General features: G+C 45.0%; 1 protein-coding gene across 1 annotated transcript; it reads right to left on the reverse strand.

Annotated features, from left to right (window-relative positions):
- Positions 1-2209: 2209 nt before the first annotated feature.
- LOC115774577 (low affinity immunoglobulin gamma Fc region receptor II-like) lies at positions 2210-8945 on the reverse strand. The gene is made up of 6 exons (XM_030721931.1): positions 8915-8945; positions 8797-8832; positions 6819-7082; positions 6494-6739; positions 5776-6048; positions 2210-2292 (listed from the first exon to the last, which is right to left on the reverse strand). The coding sequence occupies exons 1-6, from the start codon at positions 8943-8945 to the stop codon at positions 2210-2212; spliced, it is 933 nt and encodes a 310-aa protein (XP_030577791.1).
- Between the last annotated feature and the right edge of the window lie 8795 nt (positions 8946-17740).

Here is a 17740-nt window from a genome sequence, read left to right on the forward strand (position 1 = left end):
AAAGTGGAATATACGCGCGGACGAAGAATATAACATCAAGCCATAAAAATAACTTTAGTTTCTGCTATTGGTGCCAAACACGTCGACTGAGCAGTTAGTTTATGTTTGCAGACCACCTGCAGACATCAGTCACGTCCTGCACATACACACTGCTTCACGTTCAGTTTATTTGGGTCACCCTGCAGTAAAGTGGAGCTGAACACCCTCACTGGATCATTTCGCTCATTTCTCAGGGCGTGTTTAACAGGTTAATGTTCACATTTGCTGGTTGACTGCTGACGTCAGATATTCGTCTGTGCTTTGGAAAGTGTGAACTCTCTTTCTGTGGGAAAGTTTGTCACTCACTGAGCTCTAAATACATTTCTGAGTACAACAGTGTTTATTTTTTCTTGGCTTCTGGTCAGTGAAACACTGGTTAAATATCTCTGAGAACCATGAACATGACTGCAGATTTTCTCACAGGCAGTGGCGCAAAAAGTCGGTATGCACTATGAGCAACGTATAGGGGCGCCAGACGGGGGTGGGTGGGGGGTTTTAGCGCTCTTTAGTGCTATTTTTTTCCTCATCATATTCAGCCATGTTCATGTGGGGCCACTGTTAATTATAATCTTTGCATTTATGTAACTAATGGACAGTTTTGGAAGAAGAAGGAATTATATAGTAAAAGGTGTGGCAGGGCAATGTGTCCCATACACCTGAGAAAGTATATAGCTGCGCCCCTGCTCACAGGAGTCGAACCCGCAGCATTGGCATTGTTTCTGCTCTACGACGTCTGAGCTGGAAGACATTAAATTTTATTTATGTTATCTTTGAAAAAGAAACTGCTTTTGCAACATTTATATAACATTTATATTATCAGCCTCGTGTGTGTAGATCATAAAAATCTAACTGCATGAGTCAGTTTGTTGTACAAAGATTGCAACTCAAAGGTCAGAGTTAATGTGATTGTTATTGAACCTCTGCTGGAATCTAAACATCAAAATTTGCAGACTCAACATACAGAAAATTAGACAAAGATAAATCGTGAGCTGGCTCTCTTTGTGGACGATAATCTGCTAATATTAAAACCCACTTCTTTCCATCCCCACACTCATGAAAGTCTTCGTGATTATGTGTCAGCTTTAGGATATAAAATCAATCAGAAGCAGCGATGGTATGAGGGAGCTGGGCAACACAGGTCTCCGTCAGCTGGTCTAAGCAGGGATTCAAATATCTGAAAATTATCCTCGTAATCAACCCCACGCAAATATTTGCTGTTAAATATAATAAGTTGACAAAGTTAACAAATAAAAAACAATGCCACATGATGTTTCACTTATTTCAGTCCATACCTGTAGAACCAATATGCAAATTCAACTTATTAAATAAATGTATGTCAAGATTTATTTGAATAAATAAAATACGGACACTGATACTAAAATGGACCCGAGTACAACCAAAGGCATACCTCTATTATTATTGCCATGCATTAGCATGAATTCGAAGTTAAATAAAATGAGTGAATAAAACACACTTTAAGAGTCTGAAGGATGGTCACATGATTAAAGGTCCAGCATCAGTCTCAAGGGGCTCAGGTCCAGGCTTTTGAGCTCTTTGACCTACTTTATATATTCTGATTGATTCTTTGTATATTTATGGTATATTTTTATATTTGTGAATTTCCCTGGTATTCTTTATCTGTACTTCTTTAGAGTTCGACCGCTTCCCAGGGTTTGTTTTTCTTTGAGTCATGAGTCTCTGTGGTTTCGTAGTTCCAGCTGTTTGTTTAAGTATTACCTCATATTTTAAATTCAATTCAATTTTATTTATATAGCGCCAAATCACAACAAACAGTCACCTGAATGTGCTTTATATTGTAGGTAAAGACCCTACAGTAATTACAGAGAAAACCCAACAGTCAAAATGACCCCTATGAGCAGCATTTGGTGACAGTGGGAAGGAAAAACTCCCTTTAACAGCAAGAAACCTCCAGCAGAACCAGGCTCAGGGAGGGGGGGGCCATCTGCTGAGGGGGGAGAGAGACAGAGATTAATAATAACTAATGATTAAATGCAGAGTGGAGTATAAACAGTAAAAAAAGGTGAATGAAAAGAAACAATCAGTGTATAATAAAACTGTTCTGGAAACTGTAATTTAAAAAAGTTTTAATGATACATTTGATTTAATGTTTGCTTTTACATGAGATAAAATCTTCTCCGATCGCTGCAGTTTAGAACTGATGCTCGGTGGTGACCTCTGTGATGCCAAATTCCTCGGCCAATCTCTGCTCAGATTCGGTGGGCAGCACTGTTACTGTGGAGACAAAGAGGTCATGTGGGGTCAAATCGAGGTAATATCAGCTGTTTTAGCTTCCTTTACCCTCCCCTTTAGGGCAACTTTCTTCTGATTGGGTGCCCTTTACAAACAGGTTTAAACAGTGGGTGGGTGGAGCTTCTGTGCATACAGCCAGTGTTGATCCTGAGATCATCATATTAGGGACAGCCCCTCTCATGCTACTTTTCCACCGCCGAGGTGCCGGTGCTTGTGCCGGTGCTGGTTTCAGTGAACCGGCGAAACGCTTAAGAATGTGCCCGCGTTTCCACCGTGTTTCTGTGAACCACTCCTTTACCTGTGAGTGTGGGCGGGTCCTCGTCTGGACACGGAAGCCGTGTTCTCCCATGTTTGTGGGAGAACACACTCCCCTTTCTTGTGCTGCAAATATGTTTTACGGTCCAAACCATCTGTGTGCAGCACAGAGGGAAACACAGACAGCGATTAGAACAAGACGACAAGTACGCACTGTGTCCTTTTATTTGTGATATGAACTGATACAAAGCAGCAAGTTCAGCCTTAGAGCCCAACCTAATTCACAGCCGTGAAAATCGTGTCATGTTTCTGGAGTTTTCCATCCATCCATTCTCTTCCGCTTATTGGGGGCCAGGTCACGGGTGCAGGAGCCTAAGCAGAGAAGCCCAGGCTTCCCTGTCCTCAGCCATCTCCTCCAGCTCATCCGGAGGGACCCTAAGGCGTTCCCAGGCCAGCCGAGAGATATAATCTCCCCAGCGTGTCCTGGGTCTACCACGGGGCCTCCTCCCGGTGCGACATGCCCAGAACACCTCACCCATGAGGTGGCCAGGAGGCATCCCAATCAGATGTCTGAGCCACCTCAACTGGCTCCTTTCGATGTGGAGGAGCAGCGGCTCTACTCTGAGCCCCTCCTGGATGGCTGCACTCATCACCTTATCTCTAAGGGAGAGGCCAGCCACCCTTTGAAGGAAACTCATTTCTGCTGCTTGTATTCGCGCTCTTATTTTTTCGGTCACTACCCAAAGCTCTCCTACTCCCTTCTCCCGTCACTCATGAACAAGACCCGAGATACTTGAACTCCTCCACTTGGGGCAGCAACTCGTCCCTGAGCCGGAGAGGTCACTCCACTAGACTCTGCTTCCACTACAGAAGGCGTCAGTGGGATTCAGGAGGTCCTCGAAATATTCCTTCCACCGTCCGACTATAGCGTCAGTTGAAGTGAGCAGCACCCCACCCACACTATAAGCAGTGTGAGTGGAGCACTGCTTTCCCCTCCTGAGTCGTCTGACTGTTTGCCAGAATCGCTTCGATGCCTCATCGAACTCCTCCCACACCGGGTTTTTGCTGCAGCCACTACCCAAGCTGCGTTCCGCTTGGCCAGCCGATTCCTGTCAGCTGCCTCCAGAGTCCCACAGGCTAACGAAGCCTGATAGAACTCCGTCTTCAGCTTGATGGCTCCCTTCACCTCCGGTGACCACCATCTGGTTCGGGGGTTACCACCATGACAGACATCAACCACCGTGCAGCCACAGCTCTGGGCAGCAGTCTCAACAATGGAGGTGTGGAACATGGTCCATTTGGACTCAATGTCCTCAGCCTCCATCGGAATGCTGTCGAAGTTTTGCCATAAGTGGGAGTTGAAGATCTCCCAGACTGGGGCTTCTGCCAGGCATTCCCAGCGCACCCTCACAATACGTTTAGGTGTGCCAGGTCTGTCCAGCATCTTCCCCCGCCACCTGATCCAACTCATCACCAGGTGGTGATCAGTTGACAGCTCAGCTGCTCTCTTCACCAGAGTGTCCAGAACAATCTGGTGATACAATTACAAAATCGATCACTGACCTGCGACCTAGGGTGTCCTGGTGCCAGGTGCACTTATGGACATCCTTATGTTCGAACATGGTGTTTGTTATGGACAAACTGTGGTTTGCACAGAAGTCCAATAACAAGACACCATTTGGGTTCAGATCGGGCAGGCCATTCCTCCCAGTCACGCCCCTCCAGGTTTCACTGTCATTGTCCACGTGAGCGTTGACGTCTCCCAGCAAGACTATGGAGTCACCGGATGGAGCACTCTCCAGCACCCTGCCCAGGGACTCCAAAAAGGGGTGGGTACTCTGAACTATCATTCGGTGCATAAGCGCAAACAACAGTCAGGACCCGTTCCCTGGCCTGAAGGCGCAGGGAAACTACCCTCTCGTCCACCGGTGAAAACTCCGACATGCAGGCAGCAAGCCGGGGGGATAGAATAATACCCATCCCAGCTTACCGCCTCTCACCGAGGGCAACTCCAGACTGGAACAGAGTCCAGCCCCTCTCCAGGAGACTGTTTCAGAGCCCAGGTCATGCATTGAGGTGAGCCCAACTATATCTAGCTGGTATCTCTCAACCTCACGCACTAGCTCAGACTCCGTCCCCACCAGAGAGGTGACATTCCATGTCCCAATAGCCAGTCTTGATAGCCAGGGCCTCCGCCCTTGGCCACCGCCCGACACACACTGCACCCGACCCCTATGACGCCTCCTGTGGGTGGTGGGGCTACAGGAGGGCGGGCCCATATAACCTCTTCGGGCTGCGCCTGGCCGGGCACCATGGGCTAATGCCTGGCCACCAGATGCTCTCCCTCGAGCTCCCTCCCCAGGCCTGGCTCCGGGGTGGGGCCCCGGTAACCCTATTCCAGGCAGGGTAAACTGTTCCCTCGTTGTTGCAGACATGGGGTCTTCTGAACAGCTCTTTGTCTGGACCCTCACCCAGGACCAATTTGCCATGGGAGACCCTATCAGGGGGACAAGGCCCTGGGCAACATAGCTCCTGGGATCACTGGGACACACAAACCCCTCCACCACAATAAGGTGGCGATTCACAGAGGAGTTTCTGGAGTTTTGATCCTTTTTATTGTTTAAATCTTTTCTTTGGTTTCTTTGTGTTTGACTCCTGTTCTGTCTTTTATTTTGGTGATGAATGTCTTCCTGTGTTAAATTGTTTTGCCCTCATTATACAATCACACTCCTGTGGTTTTGCATGAATATCTGTGCTCGTCATTTTTCAAACTATCCTAGTTTTTTTCTTGTCGTTCTCAGCTTCTCCCAGTGTCCTCTGGATCTCCCTTTTGTCCTTTCTATATCACCTCTTGCTTACTTTTAGATTTTTGCCTCTCGTCTGCCTTCTGTGTAGTCATGCAGACTTCCTGCCTGTGCACGACCTCGGCCTATGTTTTTTTTTTTAAATGTATTTTAGACTTTTCCTCCACTCTCTTGTAGTCCTGTGTTTTCTTCTGTGATTACAAATAACAGAAAAAAATACAGAAATGAATAGGGGGGAAATGTAAATGGGAAATAAACTTAAAAAAGAAACAATGATGAAATTTACAAATATAATGGAAAAATCGATAATATTTTATAAATTATTTCATTCCTACGATTTCTTTGATTCTTTTGACAGCTCCCCTTTAACAGAGTGATCGGCTGCATATTTGGCAGTGACAGTTACCTGAGGGTCTTCGTAGATATAAATGCACCATGAGTGCAGTGGTGATGAAACATGGGCAGAACACCAGCAGGTGGCAGACCACTCTCAACAGAAACTCCAGGTGGGTGGAGAGAGGGGGTGCAGCTGAAGTCGGAGGCGGAGCTGTAAAAGGAGAAGCCATGGCAGTGGATGGGATTGGTGGGACTGAAACAGAAAGCAGAGTTGAGGCAGAAGATGGAGATGATGTAATGGGTGGGGCTAATGTAGAAGGCGGGGCTGTGGCTGTAGGTTTACCTGTAGAGAGAATCTGTTCATGTGGTTACATGGATGAAATCATAGACGGTATAAAAGATGGACGCAGCTTTCTGGTTTAGTCAGCCAGCATGGAGGTGCATTTAAGCTGCATTCTTTCTAATGGCCACCGGGGGGCAACGCCTGTGGTTATTAAAAAGAGTGCTGGTTGGTGTAGAAGTCTATGGAAAAACCACCCTCAGCTCCCTTACTCTGTGGCCTCACTAAACACTTTATATATACTGAATAAATCAGAAGTCTTTAGCCAAAGAGCATACAGTGTCCTTGGTTTTACAGTTGCATCTGCCCCTCAGCTGTCACACCTGGTTTGAAAAGACTGAGGTGGTGATGGCCAAAAAGCTCGAGGCCACATAACAAAACAGTGCCTGCACCCATCTTTTATACGGTCTATGAATTAATTAATTGTTGATCATACTAAAATTCACACCTGTAACAGTGATCCAGCTGGATGGAGACTCTCCATGAGGACTGATGTTACACTTGTAGAGGCCTTCATCAGACCTGGAAACATGGTGGATGGTCATGTGACCCGTAGGCTCATTCCTGATGAGGGAGCCATCTTTATAGAAAGCAGCTGGGGGGGGTGAAGGTGAGGTCTTAGATTTACAGCGCAGAGTGACGTCATCTCCCTCCATCACAGGGAGGACGGGACTCTGCAGGATCACTGATCCACCTCAACACAGAGACAAACTACAGCATTTCATCCGTTTACACTCAGCTTCATCAGCACTAACAACACACGCTCAGCTTACCAGTCACAGTGATGCTGATGGTGCTACTGTTTACTCCCTCTCTGGACTCACACCAGTAAACACCGCTGTCCCGTCTGAAGATGTAGGAGATGGTACAAGAAGAATCAGCTTGTTTCCCCCACCCATCTCCACACAGAGCCCTCTGTCGTTTGGCCGTGCTCCTCCTCAGAGTCCATCCAGCAGAGCTGCCCCCCCCCTCACAGCTCAGAGACAAAAAGTCGCCCTCAAACAGCTGAGAGTAGCTGGAGCTCACAGTCAGACGAGCTGTGAGGCAGAGAGGGAAGAATCAGAGACTGCATCTGCATTCTTTCTAATGTCTAATAAGGGCGACGCCTGTAGCTGCCCTTGACCTTTGTTTATATTGAAGCAGTCTTAATTTCATTGATGAAATATTTTCGTCATAGTCTTCATCAACGACCCTTTTTTTATGACGAAAACGAGATGATTACTAAATGAAAACCACCTAGAAGGATAAACATGATGACGATTCGTTGAGATGAAACCATTTTCAAAAGTGTAAATTAATTTTCTTGCGAAATTAATTGACACTTTCGTCAAGACGAAAGTGTCAATTAAATTGTAAATTAATTTCGTCATCGTTTTTATCCTTGTAGGTGGCTTTAATTTAGTTATCATCTCGTTTTCGTCATGAAGAAAAGGTCATTGGCGAAACCTATGAAGAAAATATTTTGTCAACGAAATTAACACTGTATTGAAGCCTGTGGGAAAATGGCCCTCAGCTCTGTGTGATGTCAGTAAACACTTTCCTGATGAGTTTATAGTCTCGTTTCCAGTTTCAGGTGAACACAACATGAAGTTCAGTGTGTAAATCCCCCCATTACATTCAAAAAGAGAACAGGGCATCACAGAGATGATGGAGAAAACACTCAGCATGAGGCTTTACATACAGCAGGTCCAAGCTGCTGGCAGTGTAAATAAGGAATCACAGCATCTGTCTGTCTACTGCGACGTGTGGCTGATGCCAGTAAAAACTGCCATTTTTCCTGAGTTTAAATCATGATATTATTATAATTCTTTTGAACACAGTGATGCTGTTCAGCTAATTTTGAATCTGATGGCAGCCTCACATCTGAAAGAGTTGGGACGGGTCAACAAAATTTGGAAAAGTAAGTGTATCAAAAAGAAACAGCTGGAGGAGCATTTTGCAACAAATTGTGGGTTTCCTCTGAGTACCACAGCATCTAACATCTAACACGAGGAACACATCAGCACCGTGCCTGTAGACACGTTGGCACGCACACTGGGGGAGTCAGGGATCAAACCAGCAACCTTCCAGTTAGTAGATGACCCGCTCCGACCTCCTGAGCTACAGACACCCCCTCCCTAATCAAATCATGAATCAAAATGAAACTAAGATGGCAGGAGGAAGTGAGCTGGGGAAATAAAAGCTTTAGTATCTTAAAGGAAATGAGAGAAACTAACAGAAAAAAAAAGGTTTCACCTTGAGGATCAGCCAAAATCCAAAGTGTATTCCTGCATTTTAGTGCAGGCTCATAGTTAGCGCAGGATGTTCGGTAAGGCGAGATGCGCCAGTTTTACACGAATAAACGTTTCGGCAAACGTCACCTGTAACACGCAAGCTTCAGCAGGATGTCATGGTAATGTGAGCAAAGCTTCTTGCAGCAGATGCAGCGATGATCACCGTGACCTTTTGTGCTTTTAGGTTTGACTAAATTAGGATGCAGAATAATCGTAATAAGGACAAACGTCATCAAAGGTCAGTCCTTCAGTCATAAATCATGATTATTGTTCTCAGCACTTTGTGCAGATTTTGTTTCTCTCATCCTGGAAAACTTTGATTCAACAACAAACCTGCTGAAACAATAATGAATGTTTTTGTGGAAGATGCTGGGTCCTCACCCTTAAATATCTCTATGCTTCAGTTCAGAGAAAATCAATCTGTAACTGCTTCATATTCAGACTCATTCCTCTGTACGTATAATAAAAATGTACCAACCTTGGTTTGTTGTGTGGCACAGCAGCGAGTTCAGAACTGAAGACAAAGGACGCTCAAGTTTATTTAAAGTTTTACACACAGTGGAAGAGCTGAAATATGAAATATGAAGTGCACTTACAGAAGAGCCCCAGGAGAAATGTTTCTGCCATCGTGCAGCTCGGTCACCTCAGAATCGCACTTTGATGACCAAAGCCCGCTCTCCCCTCTGAGCCCAGTTTCACCTAAATATTATGAGAAATGCTTCCCCTTTCTCGTAAAAGCAGTTTTACAGTAAAAAAAAATCAAAAATGAAAGTTCTGTGGCTATCAGGATATCTTTAAAAAAATCCTCAGCAAGTCTTAAAATTGGCAACATAGGTACATATAACATAAATAGGTAGATCTCCCAGGCTAAGAGGAACAAGAAGGAGAATCAGGATCAGCTTTATTTACCACGTATGTGTACACATAACAGAATAAACAACCGACATTAGTAACACGACACCAACAATAATCACAATTTCTCAGTTTTGAGGCTTTTTGTCAGTTTTTGACTAATAATTCATGAAGCTGACCTTGAAGACCTCGTGGATGTGAGCCCCACTCTGCACCCTACAGAGGTTTATCACAATTCATTTCAAACTTTTCGAGCTATGTGTTTACACACACACACACACACACACACACACACACACACACACACACACACACACACACACACACACACACACACACACACACACACACACACAGTAGCAAAAGCATAACCACCATGGCAGGGAATGGTGCAGAAAATCATTGATCATGTAAAATCATGATCATCAGCAGAATAAAGTCATATTTGTGCTGCTCTTTATTAGAGCTCTGAAACCTCTGATACGCTGAGACCTGGTTTACAGGGATTAAGACCAAGTTTTAGACTAAACTGCATCTTAAACCAGGACTTGTTGAAATGTCTTTCTCAGACATGGATTAAAAATAGGCTCAGACTTGTCCTAGTCTGGAATTAAATAATCTGATTTCTCGAATGAAGCCTAGAGCTAACTTAAATTAAACCCGGCTGGAGTCAGTGAGGGGAACTCCAATACTTTATTTTTTACAAGTACTCTTCACCTTGAGGTTTTGGACATGTGGAACCTTCCACAGTGAAACAGGAGATTTGTGTGAACTGAAAATTAAGTTCCCTGATGCTGCTGATCAGGCCACCTTTAAGGTACACTACTGTGAATATGGGCACTTCAGCAGAGTAATTGGCTGTATTGATGGATATCCGATTCACATTAAGTGTCCTTCTACAGAACATGCTGAGCTGTACAGGAATCACAAAAACTGCTTTTCAGTAAATGTATAGGGTGTGTGCAGTTCTCCACCAATGTTGAATGTTGGAAAACTTCAACTCATGATTCCAGGATTTTCCAGAATTCTTTGCGTGCTCAGTTTGAAGCAGGACAACACAGTGGAGCTCTACTTGGTGACAGTGGCTATGCACATCCAGTCAGACCTGAGCGACAGCTCTACAACCAAGCTCATATCCACACCTGAGGGCTGGTAGAGTGCATGTTTGGTATCTGTTTCCATTGTCTCAGGAACACACTGTTTTAAACCAAAGCAACCACAGTGCTTTGTAATTACCTCAAACTGATTAATACAATGACCAACAGGTTCCCATGGCAGAAGTAGCTGATAACCATAACTGGACACACAAAGACACTTTTGGTTTGCAGCACTTTTCATAAAAAAATGAGTCTTGAGTGACATGCAAATAATAAATTACAGCGATAAGAAGGACATTATAGTATGTTTTGAGGACAAAGACTTCACTTACTTCATTCAACTTCTGCTGCTCCTGGGAAAATTTCATATTCATAAAACCAAATGGACAGACTCCAAACCAAATATTAACCACTTCTGTCAATAACTTCTGCCATACAGCACCACATTTAAAGAACTCAAGAATAAAAAGGCAATTAAAATTAATCACACTCTGGACCAATTTTATGTAACTTAGTAACTCAATATATTTACTTTGTGTATTGTATAGTGTAATTTTGTTATGCATTTTATGTTACTCTTTTTTTTCTTTTATGTAACCCTGGTATTAAGATTTTCTATAAATTGTTAATAAAGTTTGTTCGAAAAGAAAAAAGAAGGCTGCAGGCCATATATATATATATATATATATATATATATATATATATATATATATACGTAGACGCCGCACTGAGCTCTGACTCCTACGTCAACGTCGCAGCCATATTGGTGGTGGCAAAAGCAGCCAACATAACATGAGAGAGATGCTGCACTCTGGTGCTGTTTGGAGTTTTTCGAACCATTTTACAGTCAAAACGGCATCACATGGGGTTACCTTTGATTGTATTTAGAATAGAATAGAATAGAAAATCCCTTTATTTGTCCCACAATGGGCAAATTTCAGTGTAGCTATTGTACAGAGACACAATAGATACTAACAACACAATAAGAAAGTATGAAAAGATAAAAATAAATAAGAAAATACAAATACAGAATATACAAATAAAAAAACTGTATATTTGGCCATTCTAACATTTTGAAAACGGAATTATTTTTTGTGCCTAAAAGTTTCACAGTGTATATTAGTGCATATTTGAATGTGTGAATGAACGCATTAAGTTAAATAACTTTGTAGAAAGGCGCTTTAAGAAGTTCAGTTCATTCACTTGTATGAGTCTCCAGTGCTGATCTGCCACATCCAATATGGCGGACGCGCTGACTTGTCACAGCAACGGGCTGCTCCGCTCAATGCGGCGTCTACGTATCTATGTCTAAAAGCGTATATACGTCTATGATGCACCCCCCTGCTCTCTGCTGTGATGCAGCCGTTTTGCTTTAGCGTCAGCCTGCATGAATGACCTTGAGTAAACCCAGGGGAAAAAGTGAGTAAAATTAACCCTAATTGTCTCTTGTTAACACAGTCTGTTTATGAGTATATGACAATCATTTATAGAGAGGCGGAAATGTAAATGCTTGTATGTAGTCGGTCAGGTTGCAGTTGCGCCGCTGTTAGTCGGCTTGTAGCTTAGCCGCAGGAGGCGCAGGACAAGTGCGAAACGACTTGTGCCAAAAAGGGATTTTTATATTTAGGCCCGAGCCGACGAAGTCTCGGCGAGGAGCCTATTGGATTCACTATGCCACATACCCCAAAATGCGTTAAAATCCCCACGGTCGCATGGGACGCGGTCGCCAGTGACCCCCGACCTCATAGGGACGTGGGTCAGGTCGAGACGTTTCCGAAAAGGTATGCGTCGGGGTGACTGGGAAAACGCCTAATTGTTTTTGCTCGAATTCTCCATTATTCTTTATTATTAGGCCCGAGCCGACGAAGTCTCGGCGAGGAGCCTATTGGATTCACTATGCCACATACCCCAAAATGCGTTAAAATCCCCACGGTCGCATGGGACGCGGTCGCCAGTGACCCCCGACCTCATAGGGACGTGGGTCAGGTCGAGACGTTTCCGAAAAGGTATGCGTCGGGGTGACTGGGAAAACGCCTAATTGTTTTTGCTCGAATTCTCCATTATTCTTTATTAGGCCCGAGCCGACGAAGTCTCGGCGAGGAGCCTATTGGATTCACTATGCCACATACCCCAAAATGCGTTAAAATCCCCACGGTCGCATGGGACGCGGTCGCCAGTGACCCCCGACCTCATAGGGACGTGGGTCAGGTCGAGACGTTTCCGAAAAGGTATGCGTCGGGGTGACTGGGAAAACGCCTAATTGTTTTTGCTCGAATTCTCCATTATTCTTTATTATTATTATTATTATTATTAGGCCCGAGCCGACGAAGTCTCGGCGAGGAGCCTATTGGATTCACTATGCCACATACCCCAAAATGCGTTAAAATCCCCACGGTCGCATGGGACGCGGTCGCCAGTGACCCCCGACCTCATAGGGACGTGGGTCAGGTCGAGACGTTTCCGAAAAGGTATGCGTCGGGGTGACTGGGAAAACGCCTAATTGTTTTTGCTCGAATTCTCCATTATTCTTTATTATTATTATTCTTTATTATTATTATTATACTTTCTCTCTCTTTGAACCCAATTTTGACCCCCTGAACATGCGCGAAAAGTCACCATTTTTTGCATGGTGGTCAGGTCTGGCGAAAAATTACGTATTTTAATGTCGCCACAAACTAACTCAAAAACACGGCTACACTGCGCCCCCTGGAAATTTCATTTTTCGGGCCCCTATGGGAGAGGCCAAATTCAAGTTTGCCCTAGATTCATGAAATTCTCGTCACACATAGATCATGTTACGACAAACAAAAAATCCTCTTGAGGCACCCCTGCATGACCCACAGGAAATCCACCAGGTTCACTTGAAATTTGGCTTTTGCCGAGTCAGCAATTTCGCTCACCTTGTATTTGCGCGAACTTCTCCTACAGCATTTGACCCACAAACACCAAAATGGCTCAGCATCATTTAGAGACATAGGGCATCTAAAGTTATCGAAGGCTTCGTATTCATTTCAATTGTCTTGTCACACTAGGCCCCTGAAGTTGGCCTTCGTTTGACCAATAATTCCGGTCCTCTTTCCTGCCATCAATCGCACATGCTTTGCCCGATCTGCCCCAAAATGGAATAATTTATGAACACACCTACACTGAATCCATAAGTGCAGAAACCACGTCGATTGATGCCATAGCGCCCCCTACAGAACAAAATGAAAATTTGTATGGGGGTCCACAAAATTAGTTTCTCTGGCATGCATGAAAATTTTTGTACACAATCCTCAGATCCTCCTGGTCAGAAAAGGCAATCAGACCTATGCCCAATTTTGCACGCCACACGCGCCACCACACCGCAAATGTGCGTTGCGTTTATATGGGGAGCCAACAATTTACTTTCTCAGACATGCATGCAATTCGAGACAAACATTCTTTACCCCAGCACGATCAAAAAAGTCAATACCACCCATGTCCACATTCCCACAGGAAATCCGCTAGCTTGGCTTGAATTTCTGTTTTTGCCAATTTTGCACTGTTGGACACCTCGTATTTGCGCGAACTTCTCCTAGGGCATTTGACCCACTAAACCCAAAATGGCTCAGCATCATCTACAGACATAGGGCATCCAAAGTTATCGAAGGCTTCGTATTCAATTCAACGGGCTTGTCACATGAGGCCCCTGAATTTGGCGTTCGTTTGACCAAAAATTCCCGTCCTCTTTCCTGCCATCAAACGCACGTGCTTTGCCCGATCTGCCCCAAAATGGAATCATTTATGAACACACCTACACTGAATCCATAAGTGGAGAAACAATGGCGATTGCTGCAATAGCGCCCCCTACAGAAGAAACTGCAATTTTGTATGGAGGCCCACCGCATTAGTTTCTTTGAAATGCATGAAAATTTTTTTACATGTTCTTCAGATACTCCTGATCAGAAAAGTCAATCAGACCTATGCCCTATTTTGCACGCTGCAGCCGTGACCACCACCCCAATGTCAAGATGACGTCACTATGGAGAAACCACAACCTTGTCACACGTATTGCGCAATCACTCACGCACTCTTTCTGCACTTTGCTTGCAATTTCCTTTCCCTTATGTACTGGACAAGACTTAACTTACATTTGTGGATTCAGAGCAACAAGTGCACTAGTGCCCCCTACAGATAGAACAAAAGCATTAGATGGTGAGAATCACATTTAGGTTTTCTGATATGCATGAAAAAAGCTAGAAAACTTCGCAACAGTCAAATAGACAGATTCAACAGTGTTATCATGTCCGTCCTTGCCCAGATTTTCATCTTTTGCCAGTGGGGATTACATTTGGCAGAACAGGTGGCTCTCTGACAGCTTGAAGGGGGATCTCAGGTGGCTCGCAGGTGGGTTGCAGGCTGTTTGCAGGCCAGGTTGTTCGCAGGGAAGGCAGGTCGCAGGTTGCAGGAGCAGCGGCTCTCAGGCGGCATGCAGTGGGGTTTGCAGGGCTCGCAGGTGGCTGGCTGGAGATTTGCGGAGCTCGTAGGTGACTCGCTCGGGGTTCGCGGGGGCTCACTTGCGGCTCGCGCTGGGTTTGGCGGTCGCGCAGGCAGCGAGGGCCGTAAAACGCCGCTTGCGGCTTTAATTATTATTATTATTATTATTATTATTATTATACTTTCTCTCTCTTTGAACCCAATTTTGACCCCCTGAACATGCGCGAAAAGTCACCATTTTTTGCATGGTGGTCAGGTCTGGCGAAAAATTACGTATTTTAATGTCGCCACAAACTAACTCAAAAACACGGCTACACTGCGCCCCCTGGAAATTTCATTTTCGGGCCCCTATGGGAGAGGCCAAATTCAAGTTTGCCCTAGATTCATGAAATTCTCGTCACACATAGATCATGTCAGGACAAACAAAACATCCTCTTGAGGCACCCCTGCAGGACCCACAGGAAATCCACCAGGTTCACTTGAAATTTGGCTTTTGCCGAGTCAGCAATTTCGCTCACCTTGTATTTGCGCGAACTCCTCCTACAGCATTTGACCCACAAACACCAAAATGGCTCAGCATCATTTAGACACATAGGGCATCTAAAGTTATCGAAGGCTTCGTATTCATTTCAATTGTCTTGTCACACTAGGCCCCTGAAGTTGGCCTTCGTTTGACCAATAATTCCGGTCCTCTTTCCTGCCATCAATCGCACATGCTTTGCCCGATCTGCCCCAAAATGGAATCATTTATGAACACACCTACACTGAATCCATAAGTGCAGAAACCACGTCGATTGATGCCATAGCGCCCCCTACAGAACAAAATGAATATTTGTATGGGGGTCCACAAAATTAGTTTCTCTGGTATGCATGAAAATTTTTGTACACAATCCTCAGATCCTCCTGGTCAGAAAAGGCAATCAGACCTATGCCCAATTTTGCACGCCACACGCGCCACCACACCGCAAATGTGCGTTGCGTTTATATGGGGAGCCAACAATTTACTTTGTCAGACATGCATGCAATTCGAGACAAACATTCTTTACCCCAGCACGATCAAAAAAGTCAATGACACCCATGTCCACATTCCCACAGGAAATCCGCTAGCTTGGCTTGAAATTCTGTTTTTGCCAATTTTGCACTGTTGGACACCTCGTATTTGCGCAAACTTCTCCTAGGGCATTTGACCCACTAAACCCAAAATGGCTCAGCATTATCTAGAGACATGGGGCATCCAAAGTTATCGAAGGCTTCGTATTCAATTCAACGGGCTTGTCACACGAGGCCCCTGAATTTGGCGTTTGTTTGACCAAAAATTTCTGTCCTCTTTCCTGCCATCAATCGCTCGTGCTTTGCCCGATCTGCCCCAAAATGGAATCATTTATGAACACACCTACACTGAATCCATAAGTGGACAAACAATGGCGATTGCTGCAATAGCGCCCCCTACAGAAGAAACTGCAATTTTGTATGGAGGTCCACCGCATTACTTTCTTTGAAATGCATGAAAATTTTTTTACATGTTCTTCAGATACTCCTGATCAGAAAAGTCAATCAGACCTATGCCCTTTTTTGCACGCTGCAGCCGTGACCACCACCCCAATGTCAACATGACGTCACTATGGAGAAACCACAACCTTGTCACACGTATTGCGCAATCACTCACGCTCTCTTTCTGCACTTTGCTTGCCATTTCCTTTCCCTTATGTACTGGACAAGACTTAATTTAGATTTGTGGATTCAGAGCAACAAGTGCACTAGTGCCCCCTACAGATGGAACAAAAGCATTAGATGGTGGGAATCACATTTAGGTTTTCTGAAATGCATGAAAAAGGTAGACAACTTCGCGACAGTCAAATAGATAGATTCAACAGTGTTATCATGTCCATCCTTGCCAAGATTTTCATCTTTTGCCAGTGGGGATTACATTTGGCAGAACAGGTGGCTCTCTGACAGCTTGAAGGGGGATCTCAGGTGGCTCGCAGGTGGGTTGCAGGCTGTTTGCAGGGCAGGTTGTTCGCAGGGAAGGCAGGTCGCAGGTTGCAGGAGGCAGCGGCTCTCAGGCGGCATGCAGTGGGGTTTGCGGGGCTCGCAGGTGGCTGGCTGGAGATTGGCGGAGCTGGTAGGTGGCTCGCTGGGGGTTCGCGGGGGCTCACTTGCGGCTCGCGCTGGGTTTGGCGGTCGCGCAGGCAGCGAGGGCCGTAAAACGCCGCTTGCGGCTTTAATTAGGCCCGAGCCGACGAAGTCTCGGCGAGGAGCCTATTGGATTCACTATGCCACATACCCCAAAATGCGTTAAAATCCCCACGGTCGCATGGGACGCGGTCGCCAGTGACCCCCGACCTCATAGGGACGTGGGTCAGGTCGAGACGTTTCCGAAAAGGTATGCGTCGGGGGGACTGGGAAAACGCCTAATTGTTTTTGCTCGAATTCTCCATTATTCTTTATTATTATTATTATTATTATTATACTTTCTCTCTCTTTGAACCCAATTTTGACCCCCTGAACATGCGCGAAAAGTCACCATTTTTTGCATGGTGGTCAGGTCTGGCGAAAATTACGTATTTTAATGTCGCCACAAACTAACTCAAAAACACGGCTACACTGCGCCCCCTGGAAATTTCATTTTTCGGGCCCCTATGGGAGAGGCCAAATTCAAGTTTGCCCTAGATTCATGAAATTCTCGTCACACATAGATCATGTCAGGACAAACAAAAATCCTCTTGAGGCACCCCTGCATGACCCACAGGAAATCCACCAGGTTCACTTTAAATTTGGCTTTTGCCGAGTCAGCAATTTCGCTCACCTTGTATTTGCGCGAACTCCTCCTACAGCATTTGACCCACAAACACCAAAATGGCTCAGCATCATTTAGAGACATAGGGCATCTAAAGTTATCGAAGGCTTCGTATTCATTTCAATTGTCTTGTCACACTAGGCCCCTGAAGTTGGCCTTCGTTTGACCAATAATTCCAGTCCTCTTTCCTGCCATCAATCGCACATGCTTTGCCCGAT

The sequence above is a fragment of the Archocentrus centrarchus genome, chromosome 24 (genome assembly GCF_007364275.1).
Source record: "Archocentrus centrarchus isolate MPI-CPG fArcCen1 chromosome 24, fArcCen1, whole genome shotgun sequence".
Lineage (NCBI taxonomy): Eukaryota > Metazoa > Chordata > Actinopteri > Cichliformes > Cichlidae > Archocentrus > Archocentrus centrarchus.

Excerpts from the sequence above, each read along its gene's own strand:
- LOC115774577 (XM_030721931.1), bottom strand. The coding sequence starts at position 8,945 with ATGGCAGAAACATTTCTCCTGGGGCTCTTCT. Across the intron at positions 6,740-6,818 it reads CATCAGCATCACTGTGACTG|GTGGATCAGTGATCCTGCAG; the intron begins GTAAGCTGAGCG and ends CTCTGTGTTGAG. Across the intron at positions 2,293-5,775 it reads ATATCTACGAAGACCCTCAG|TAACAGTGCTGCCCACCGAA; the intron begins GTAACTGTCACT and ends TTGTCTCCACAG.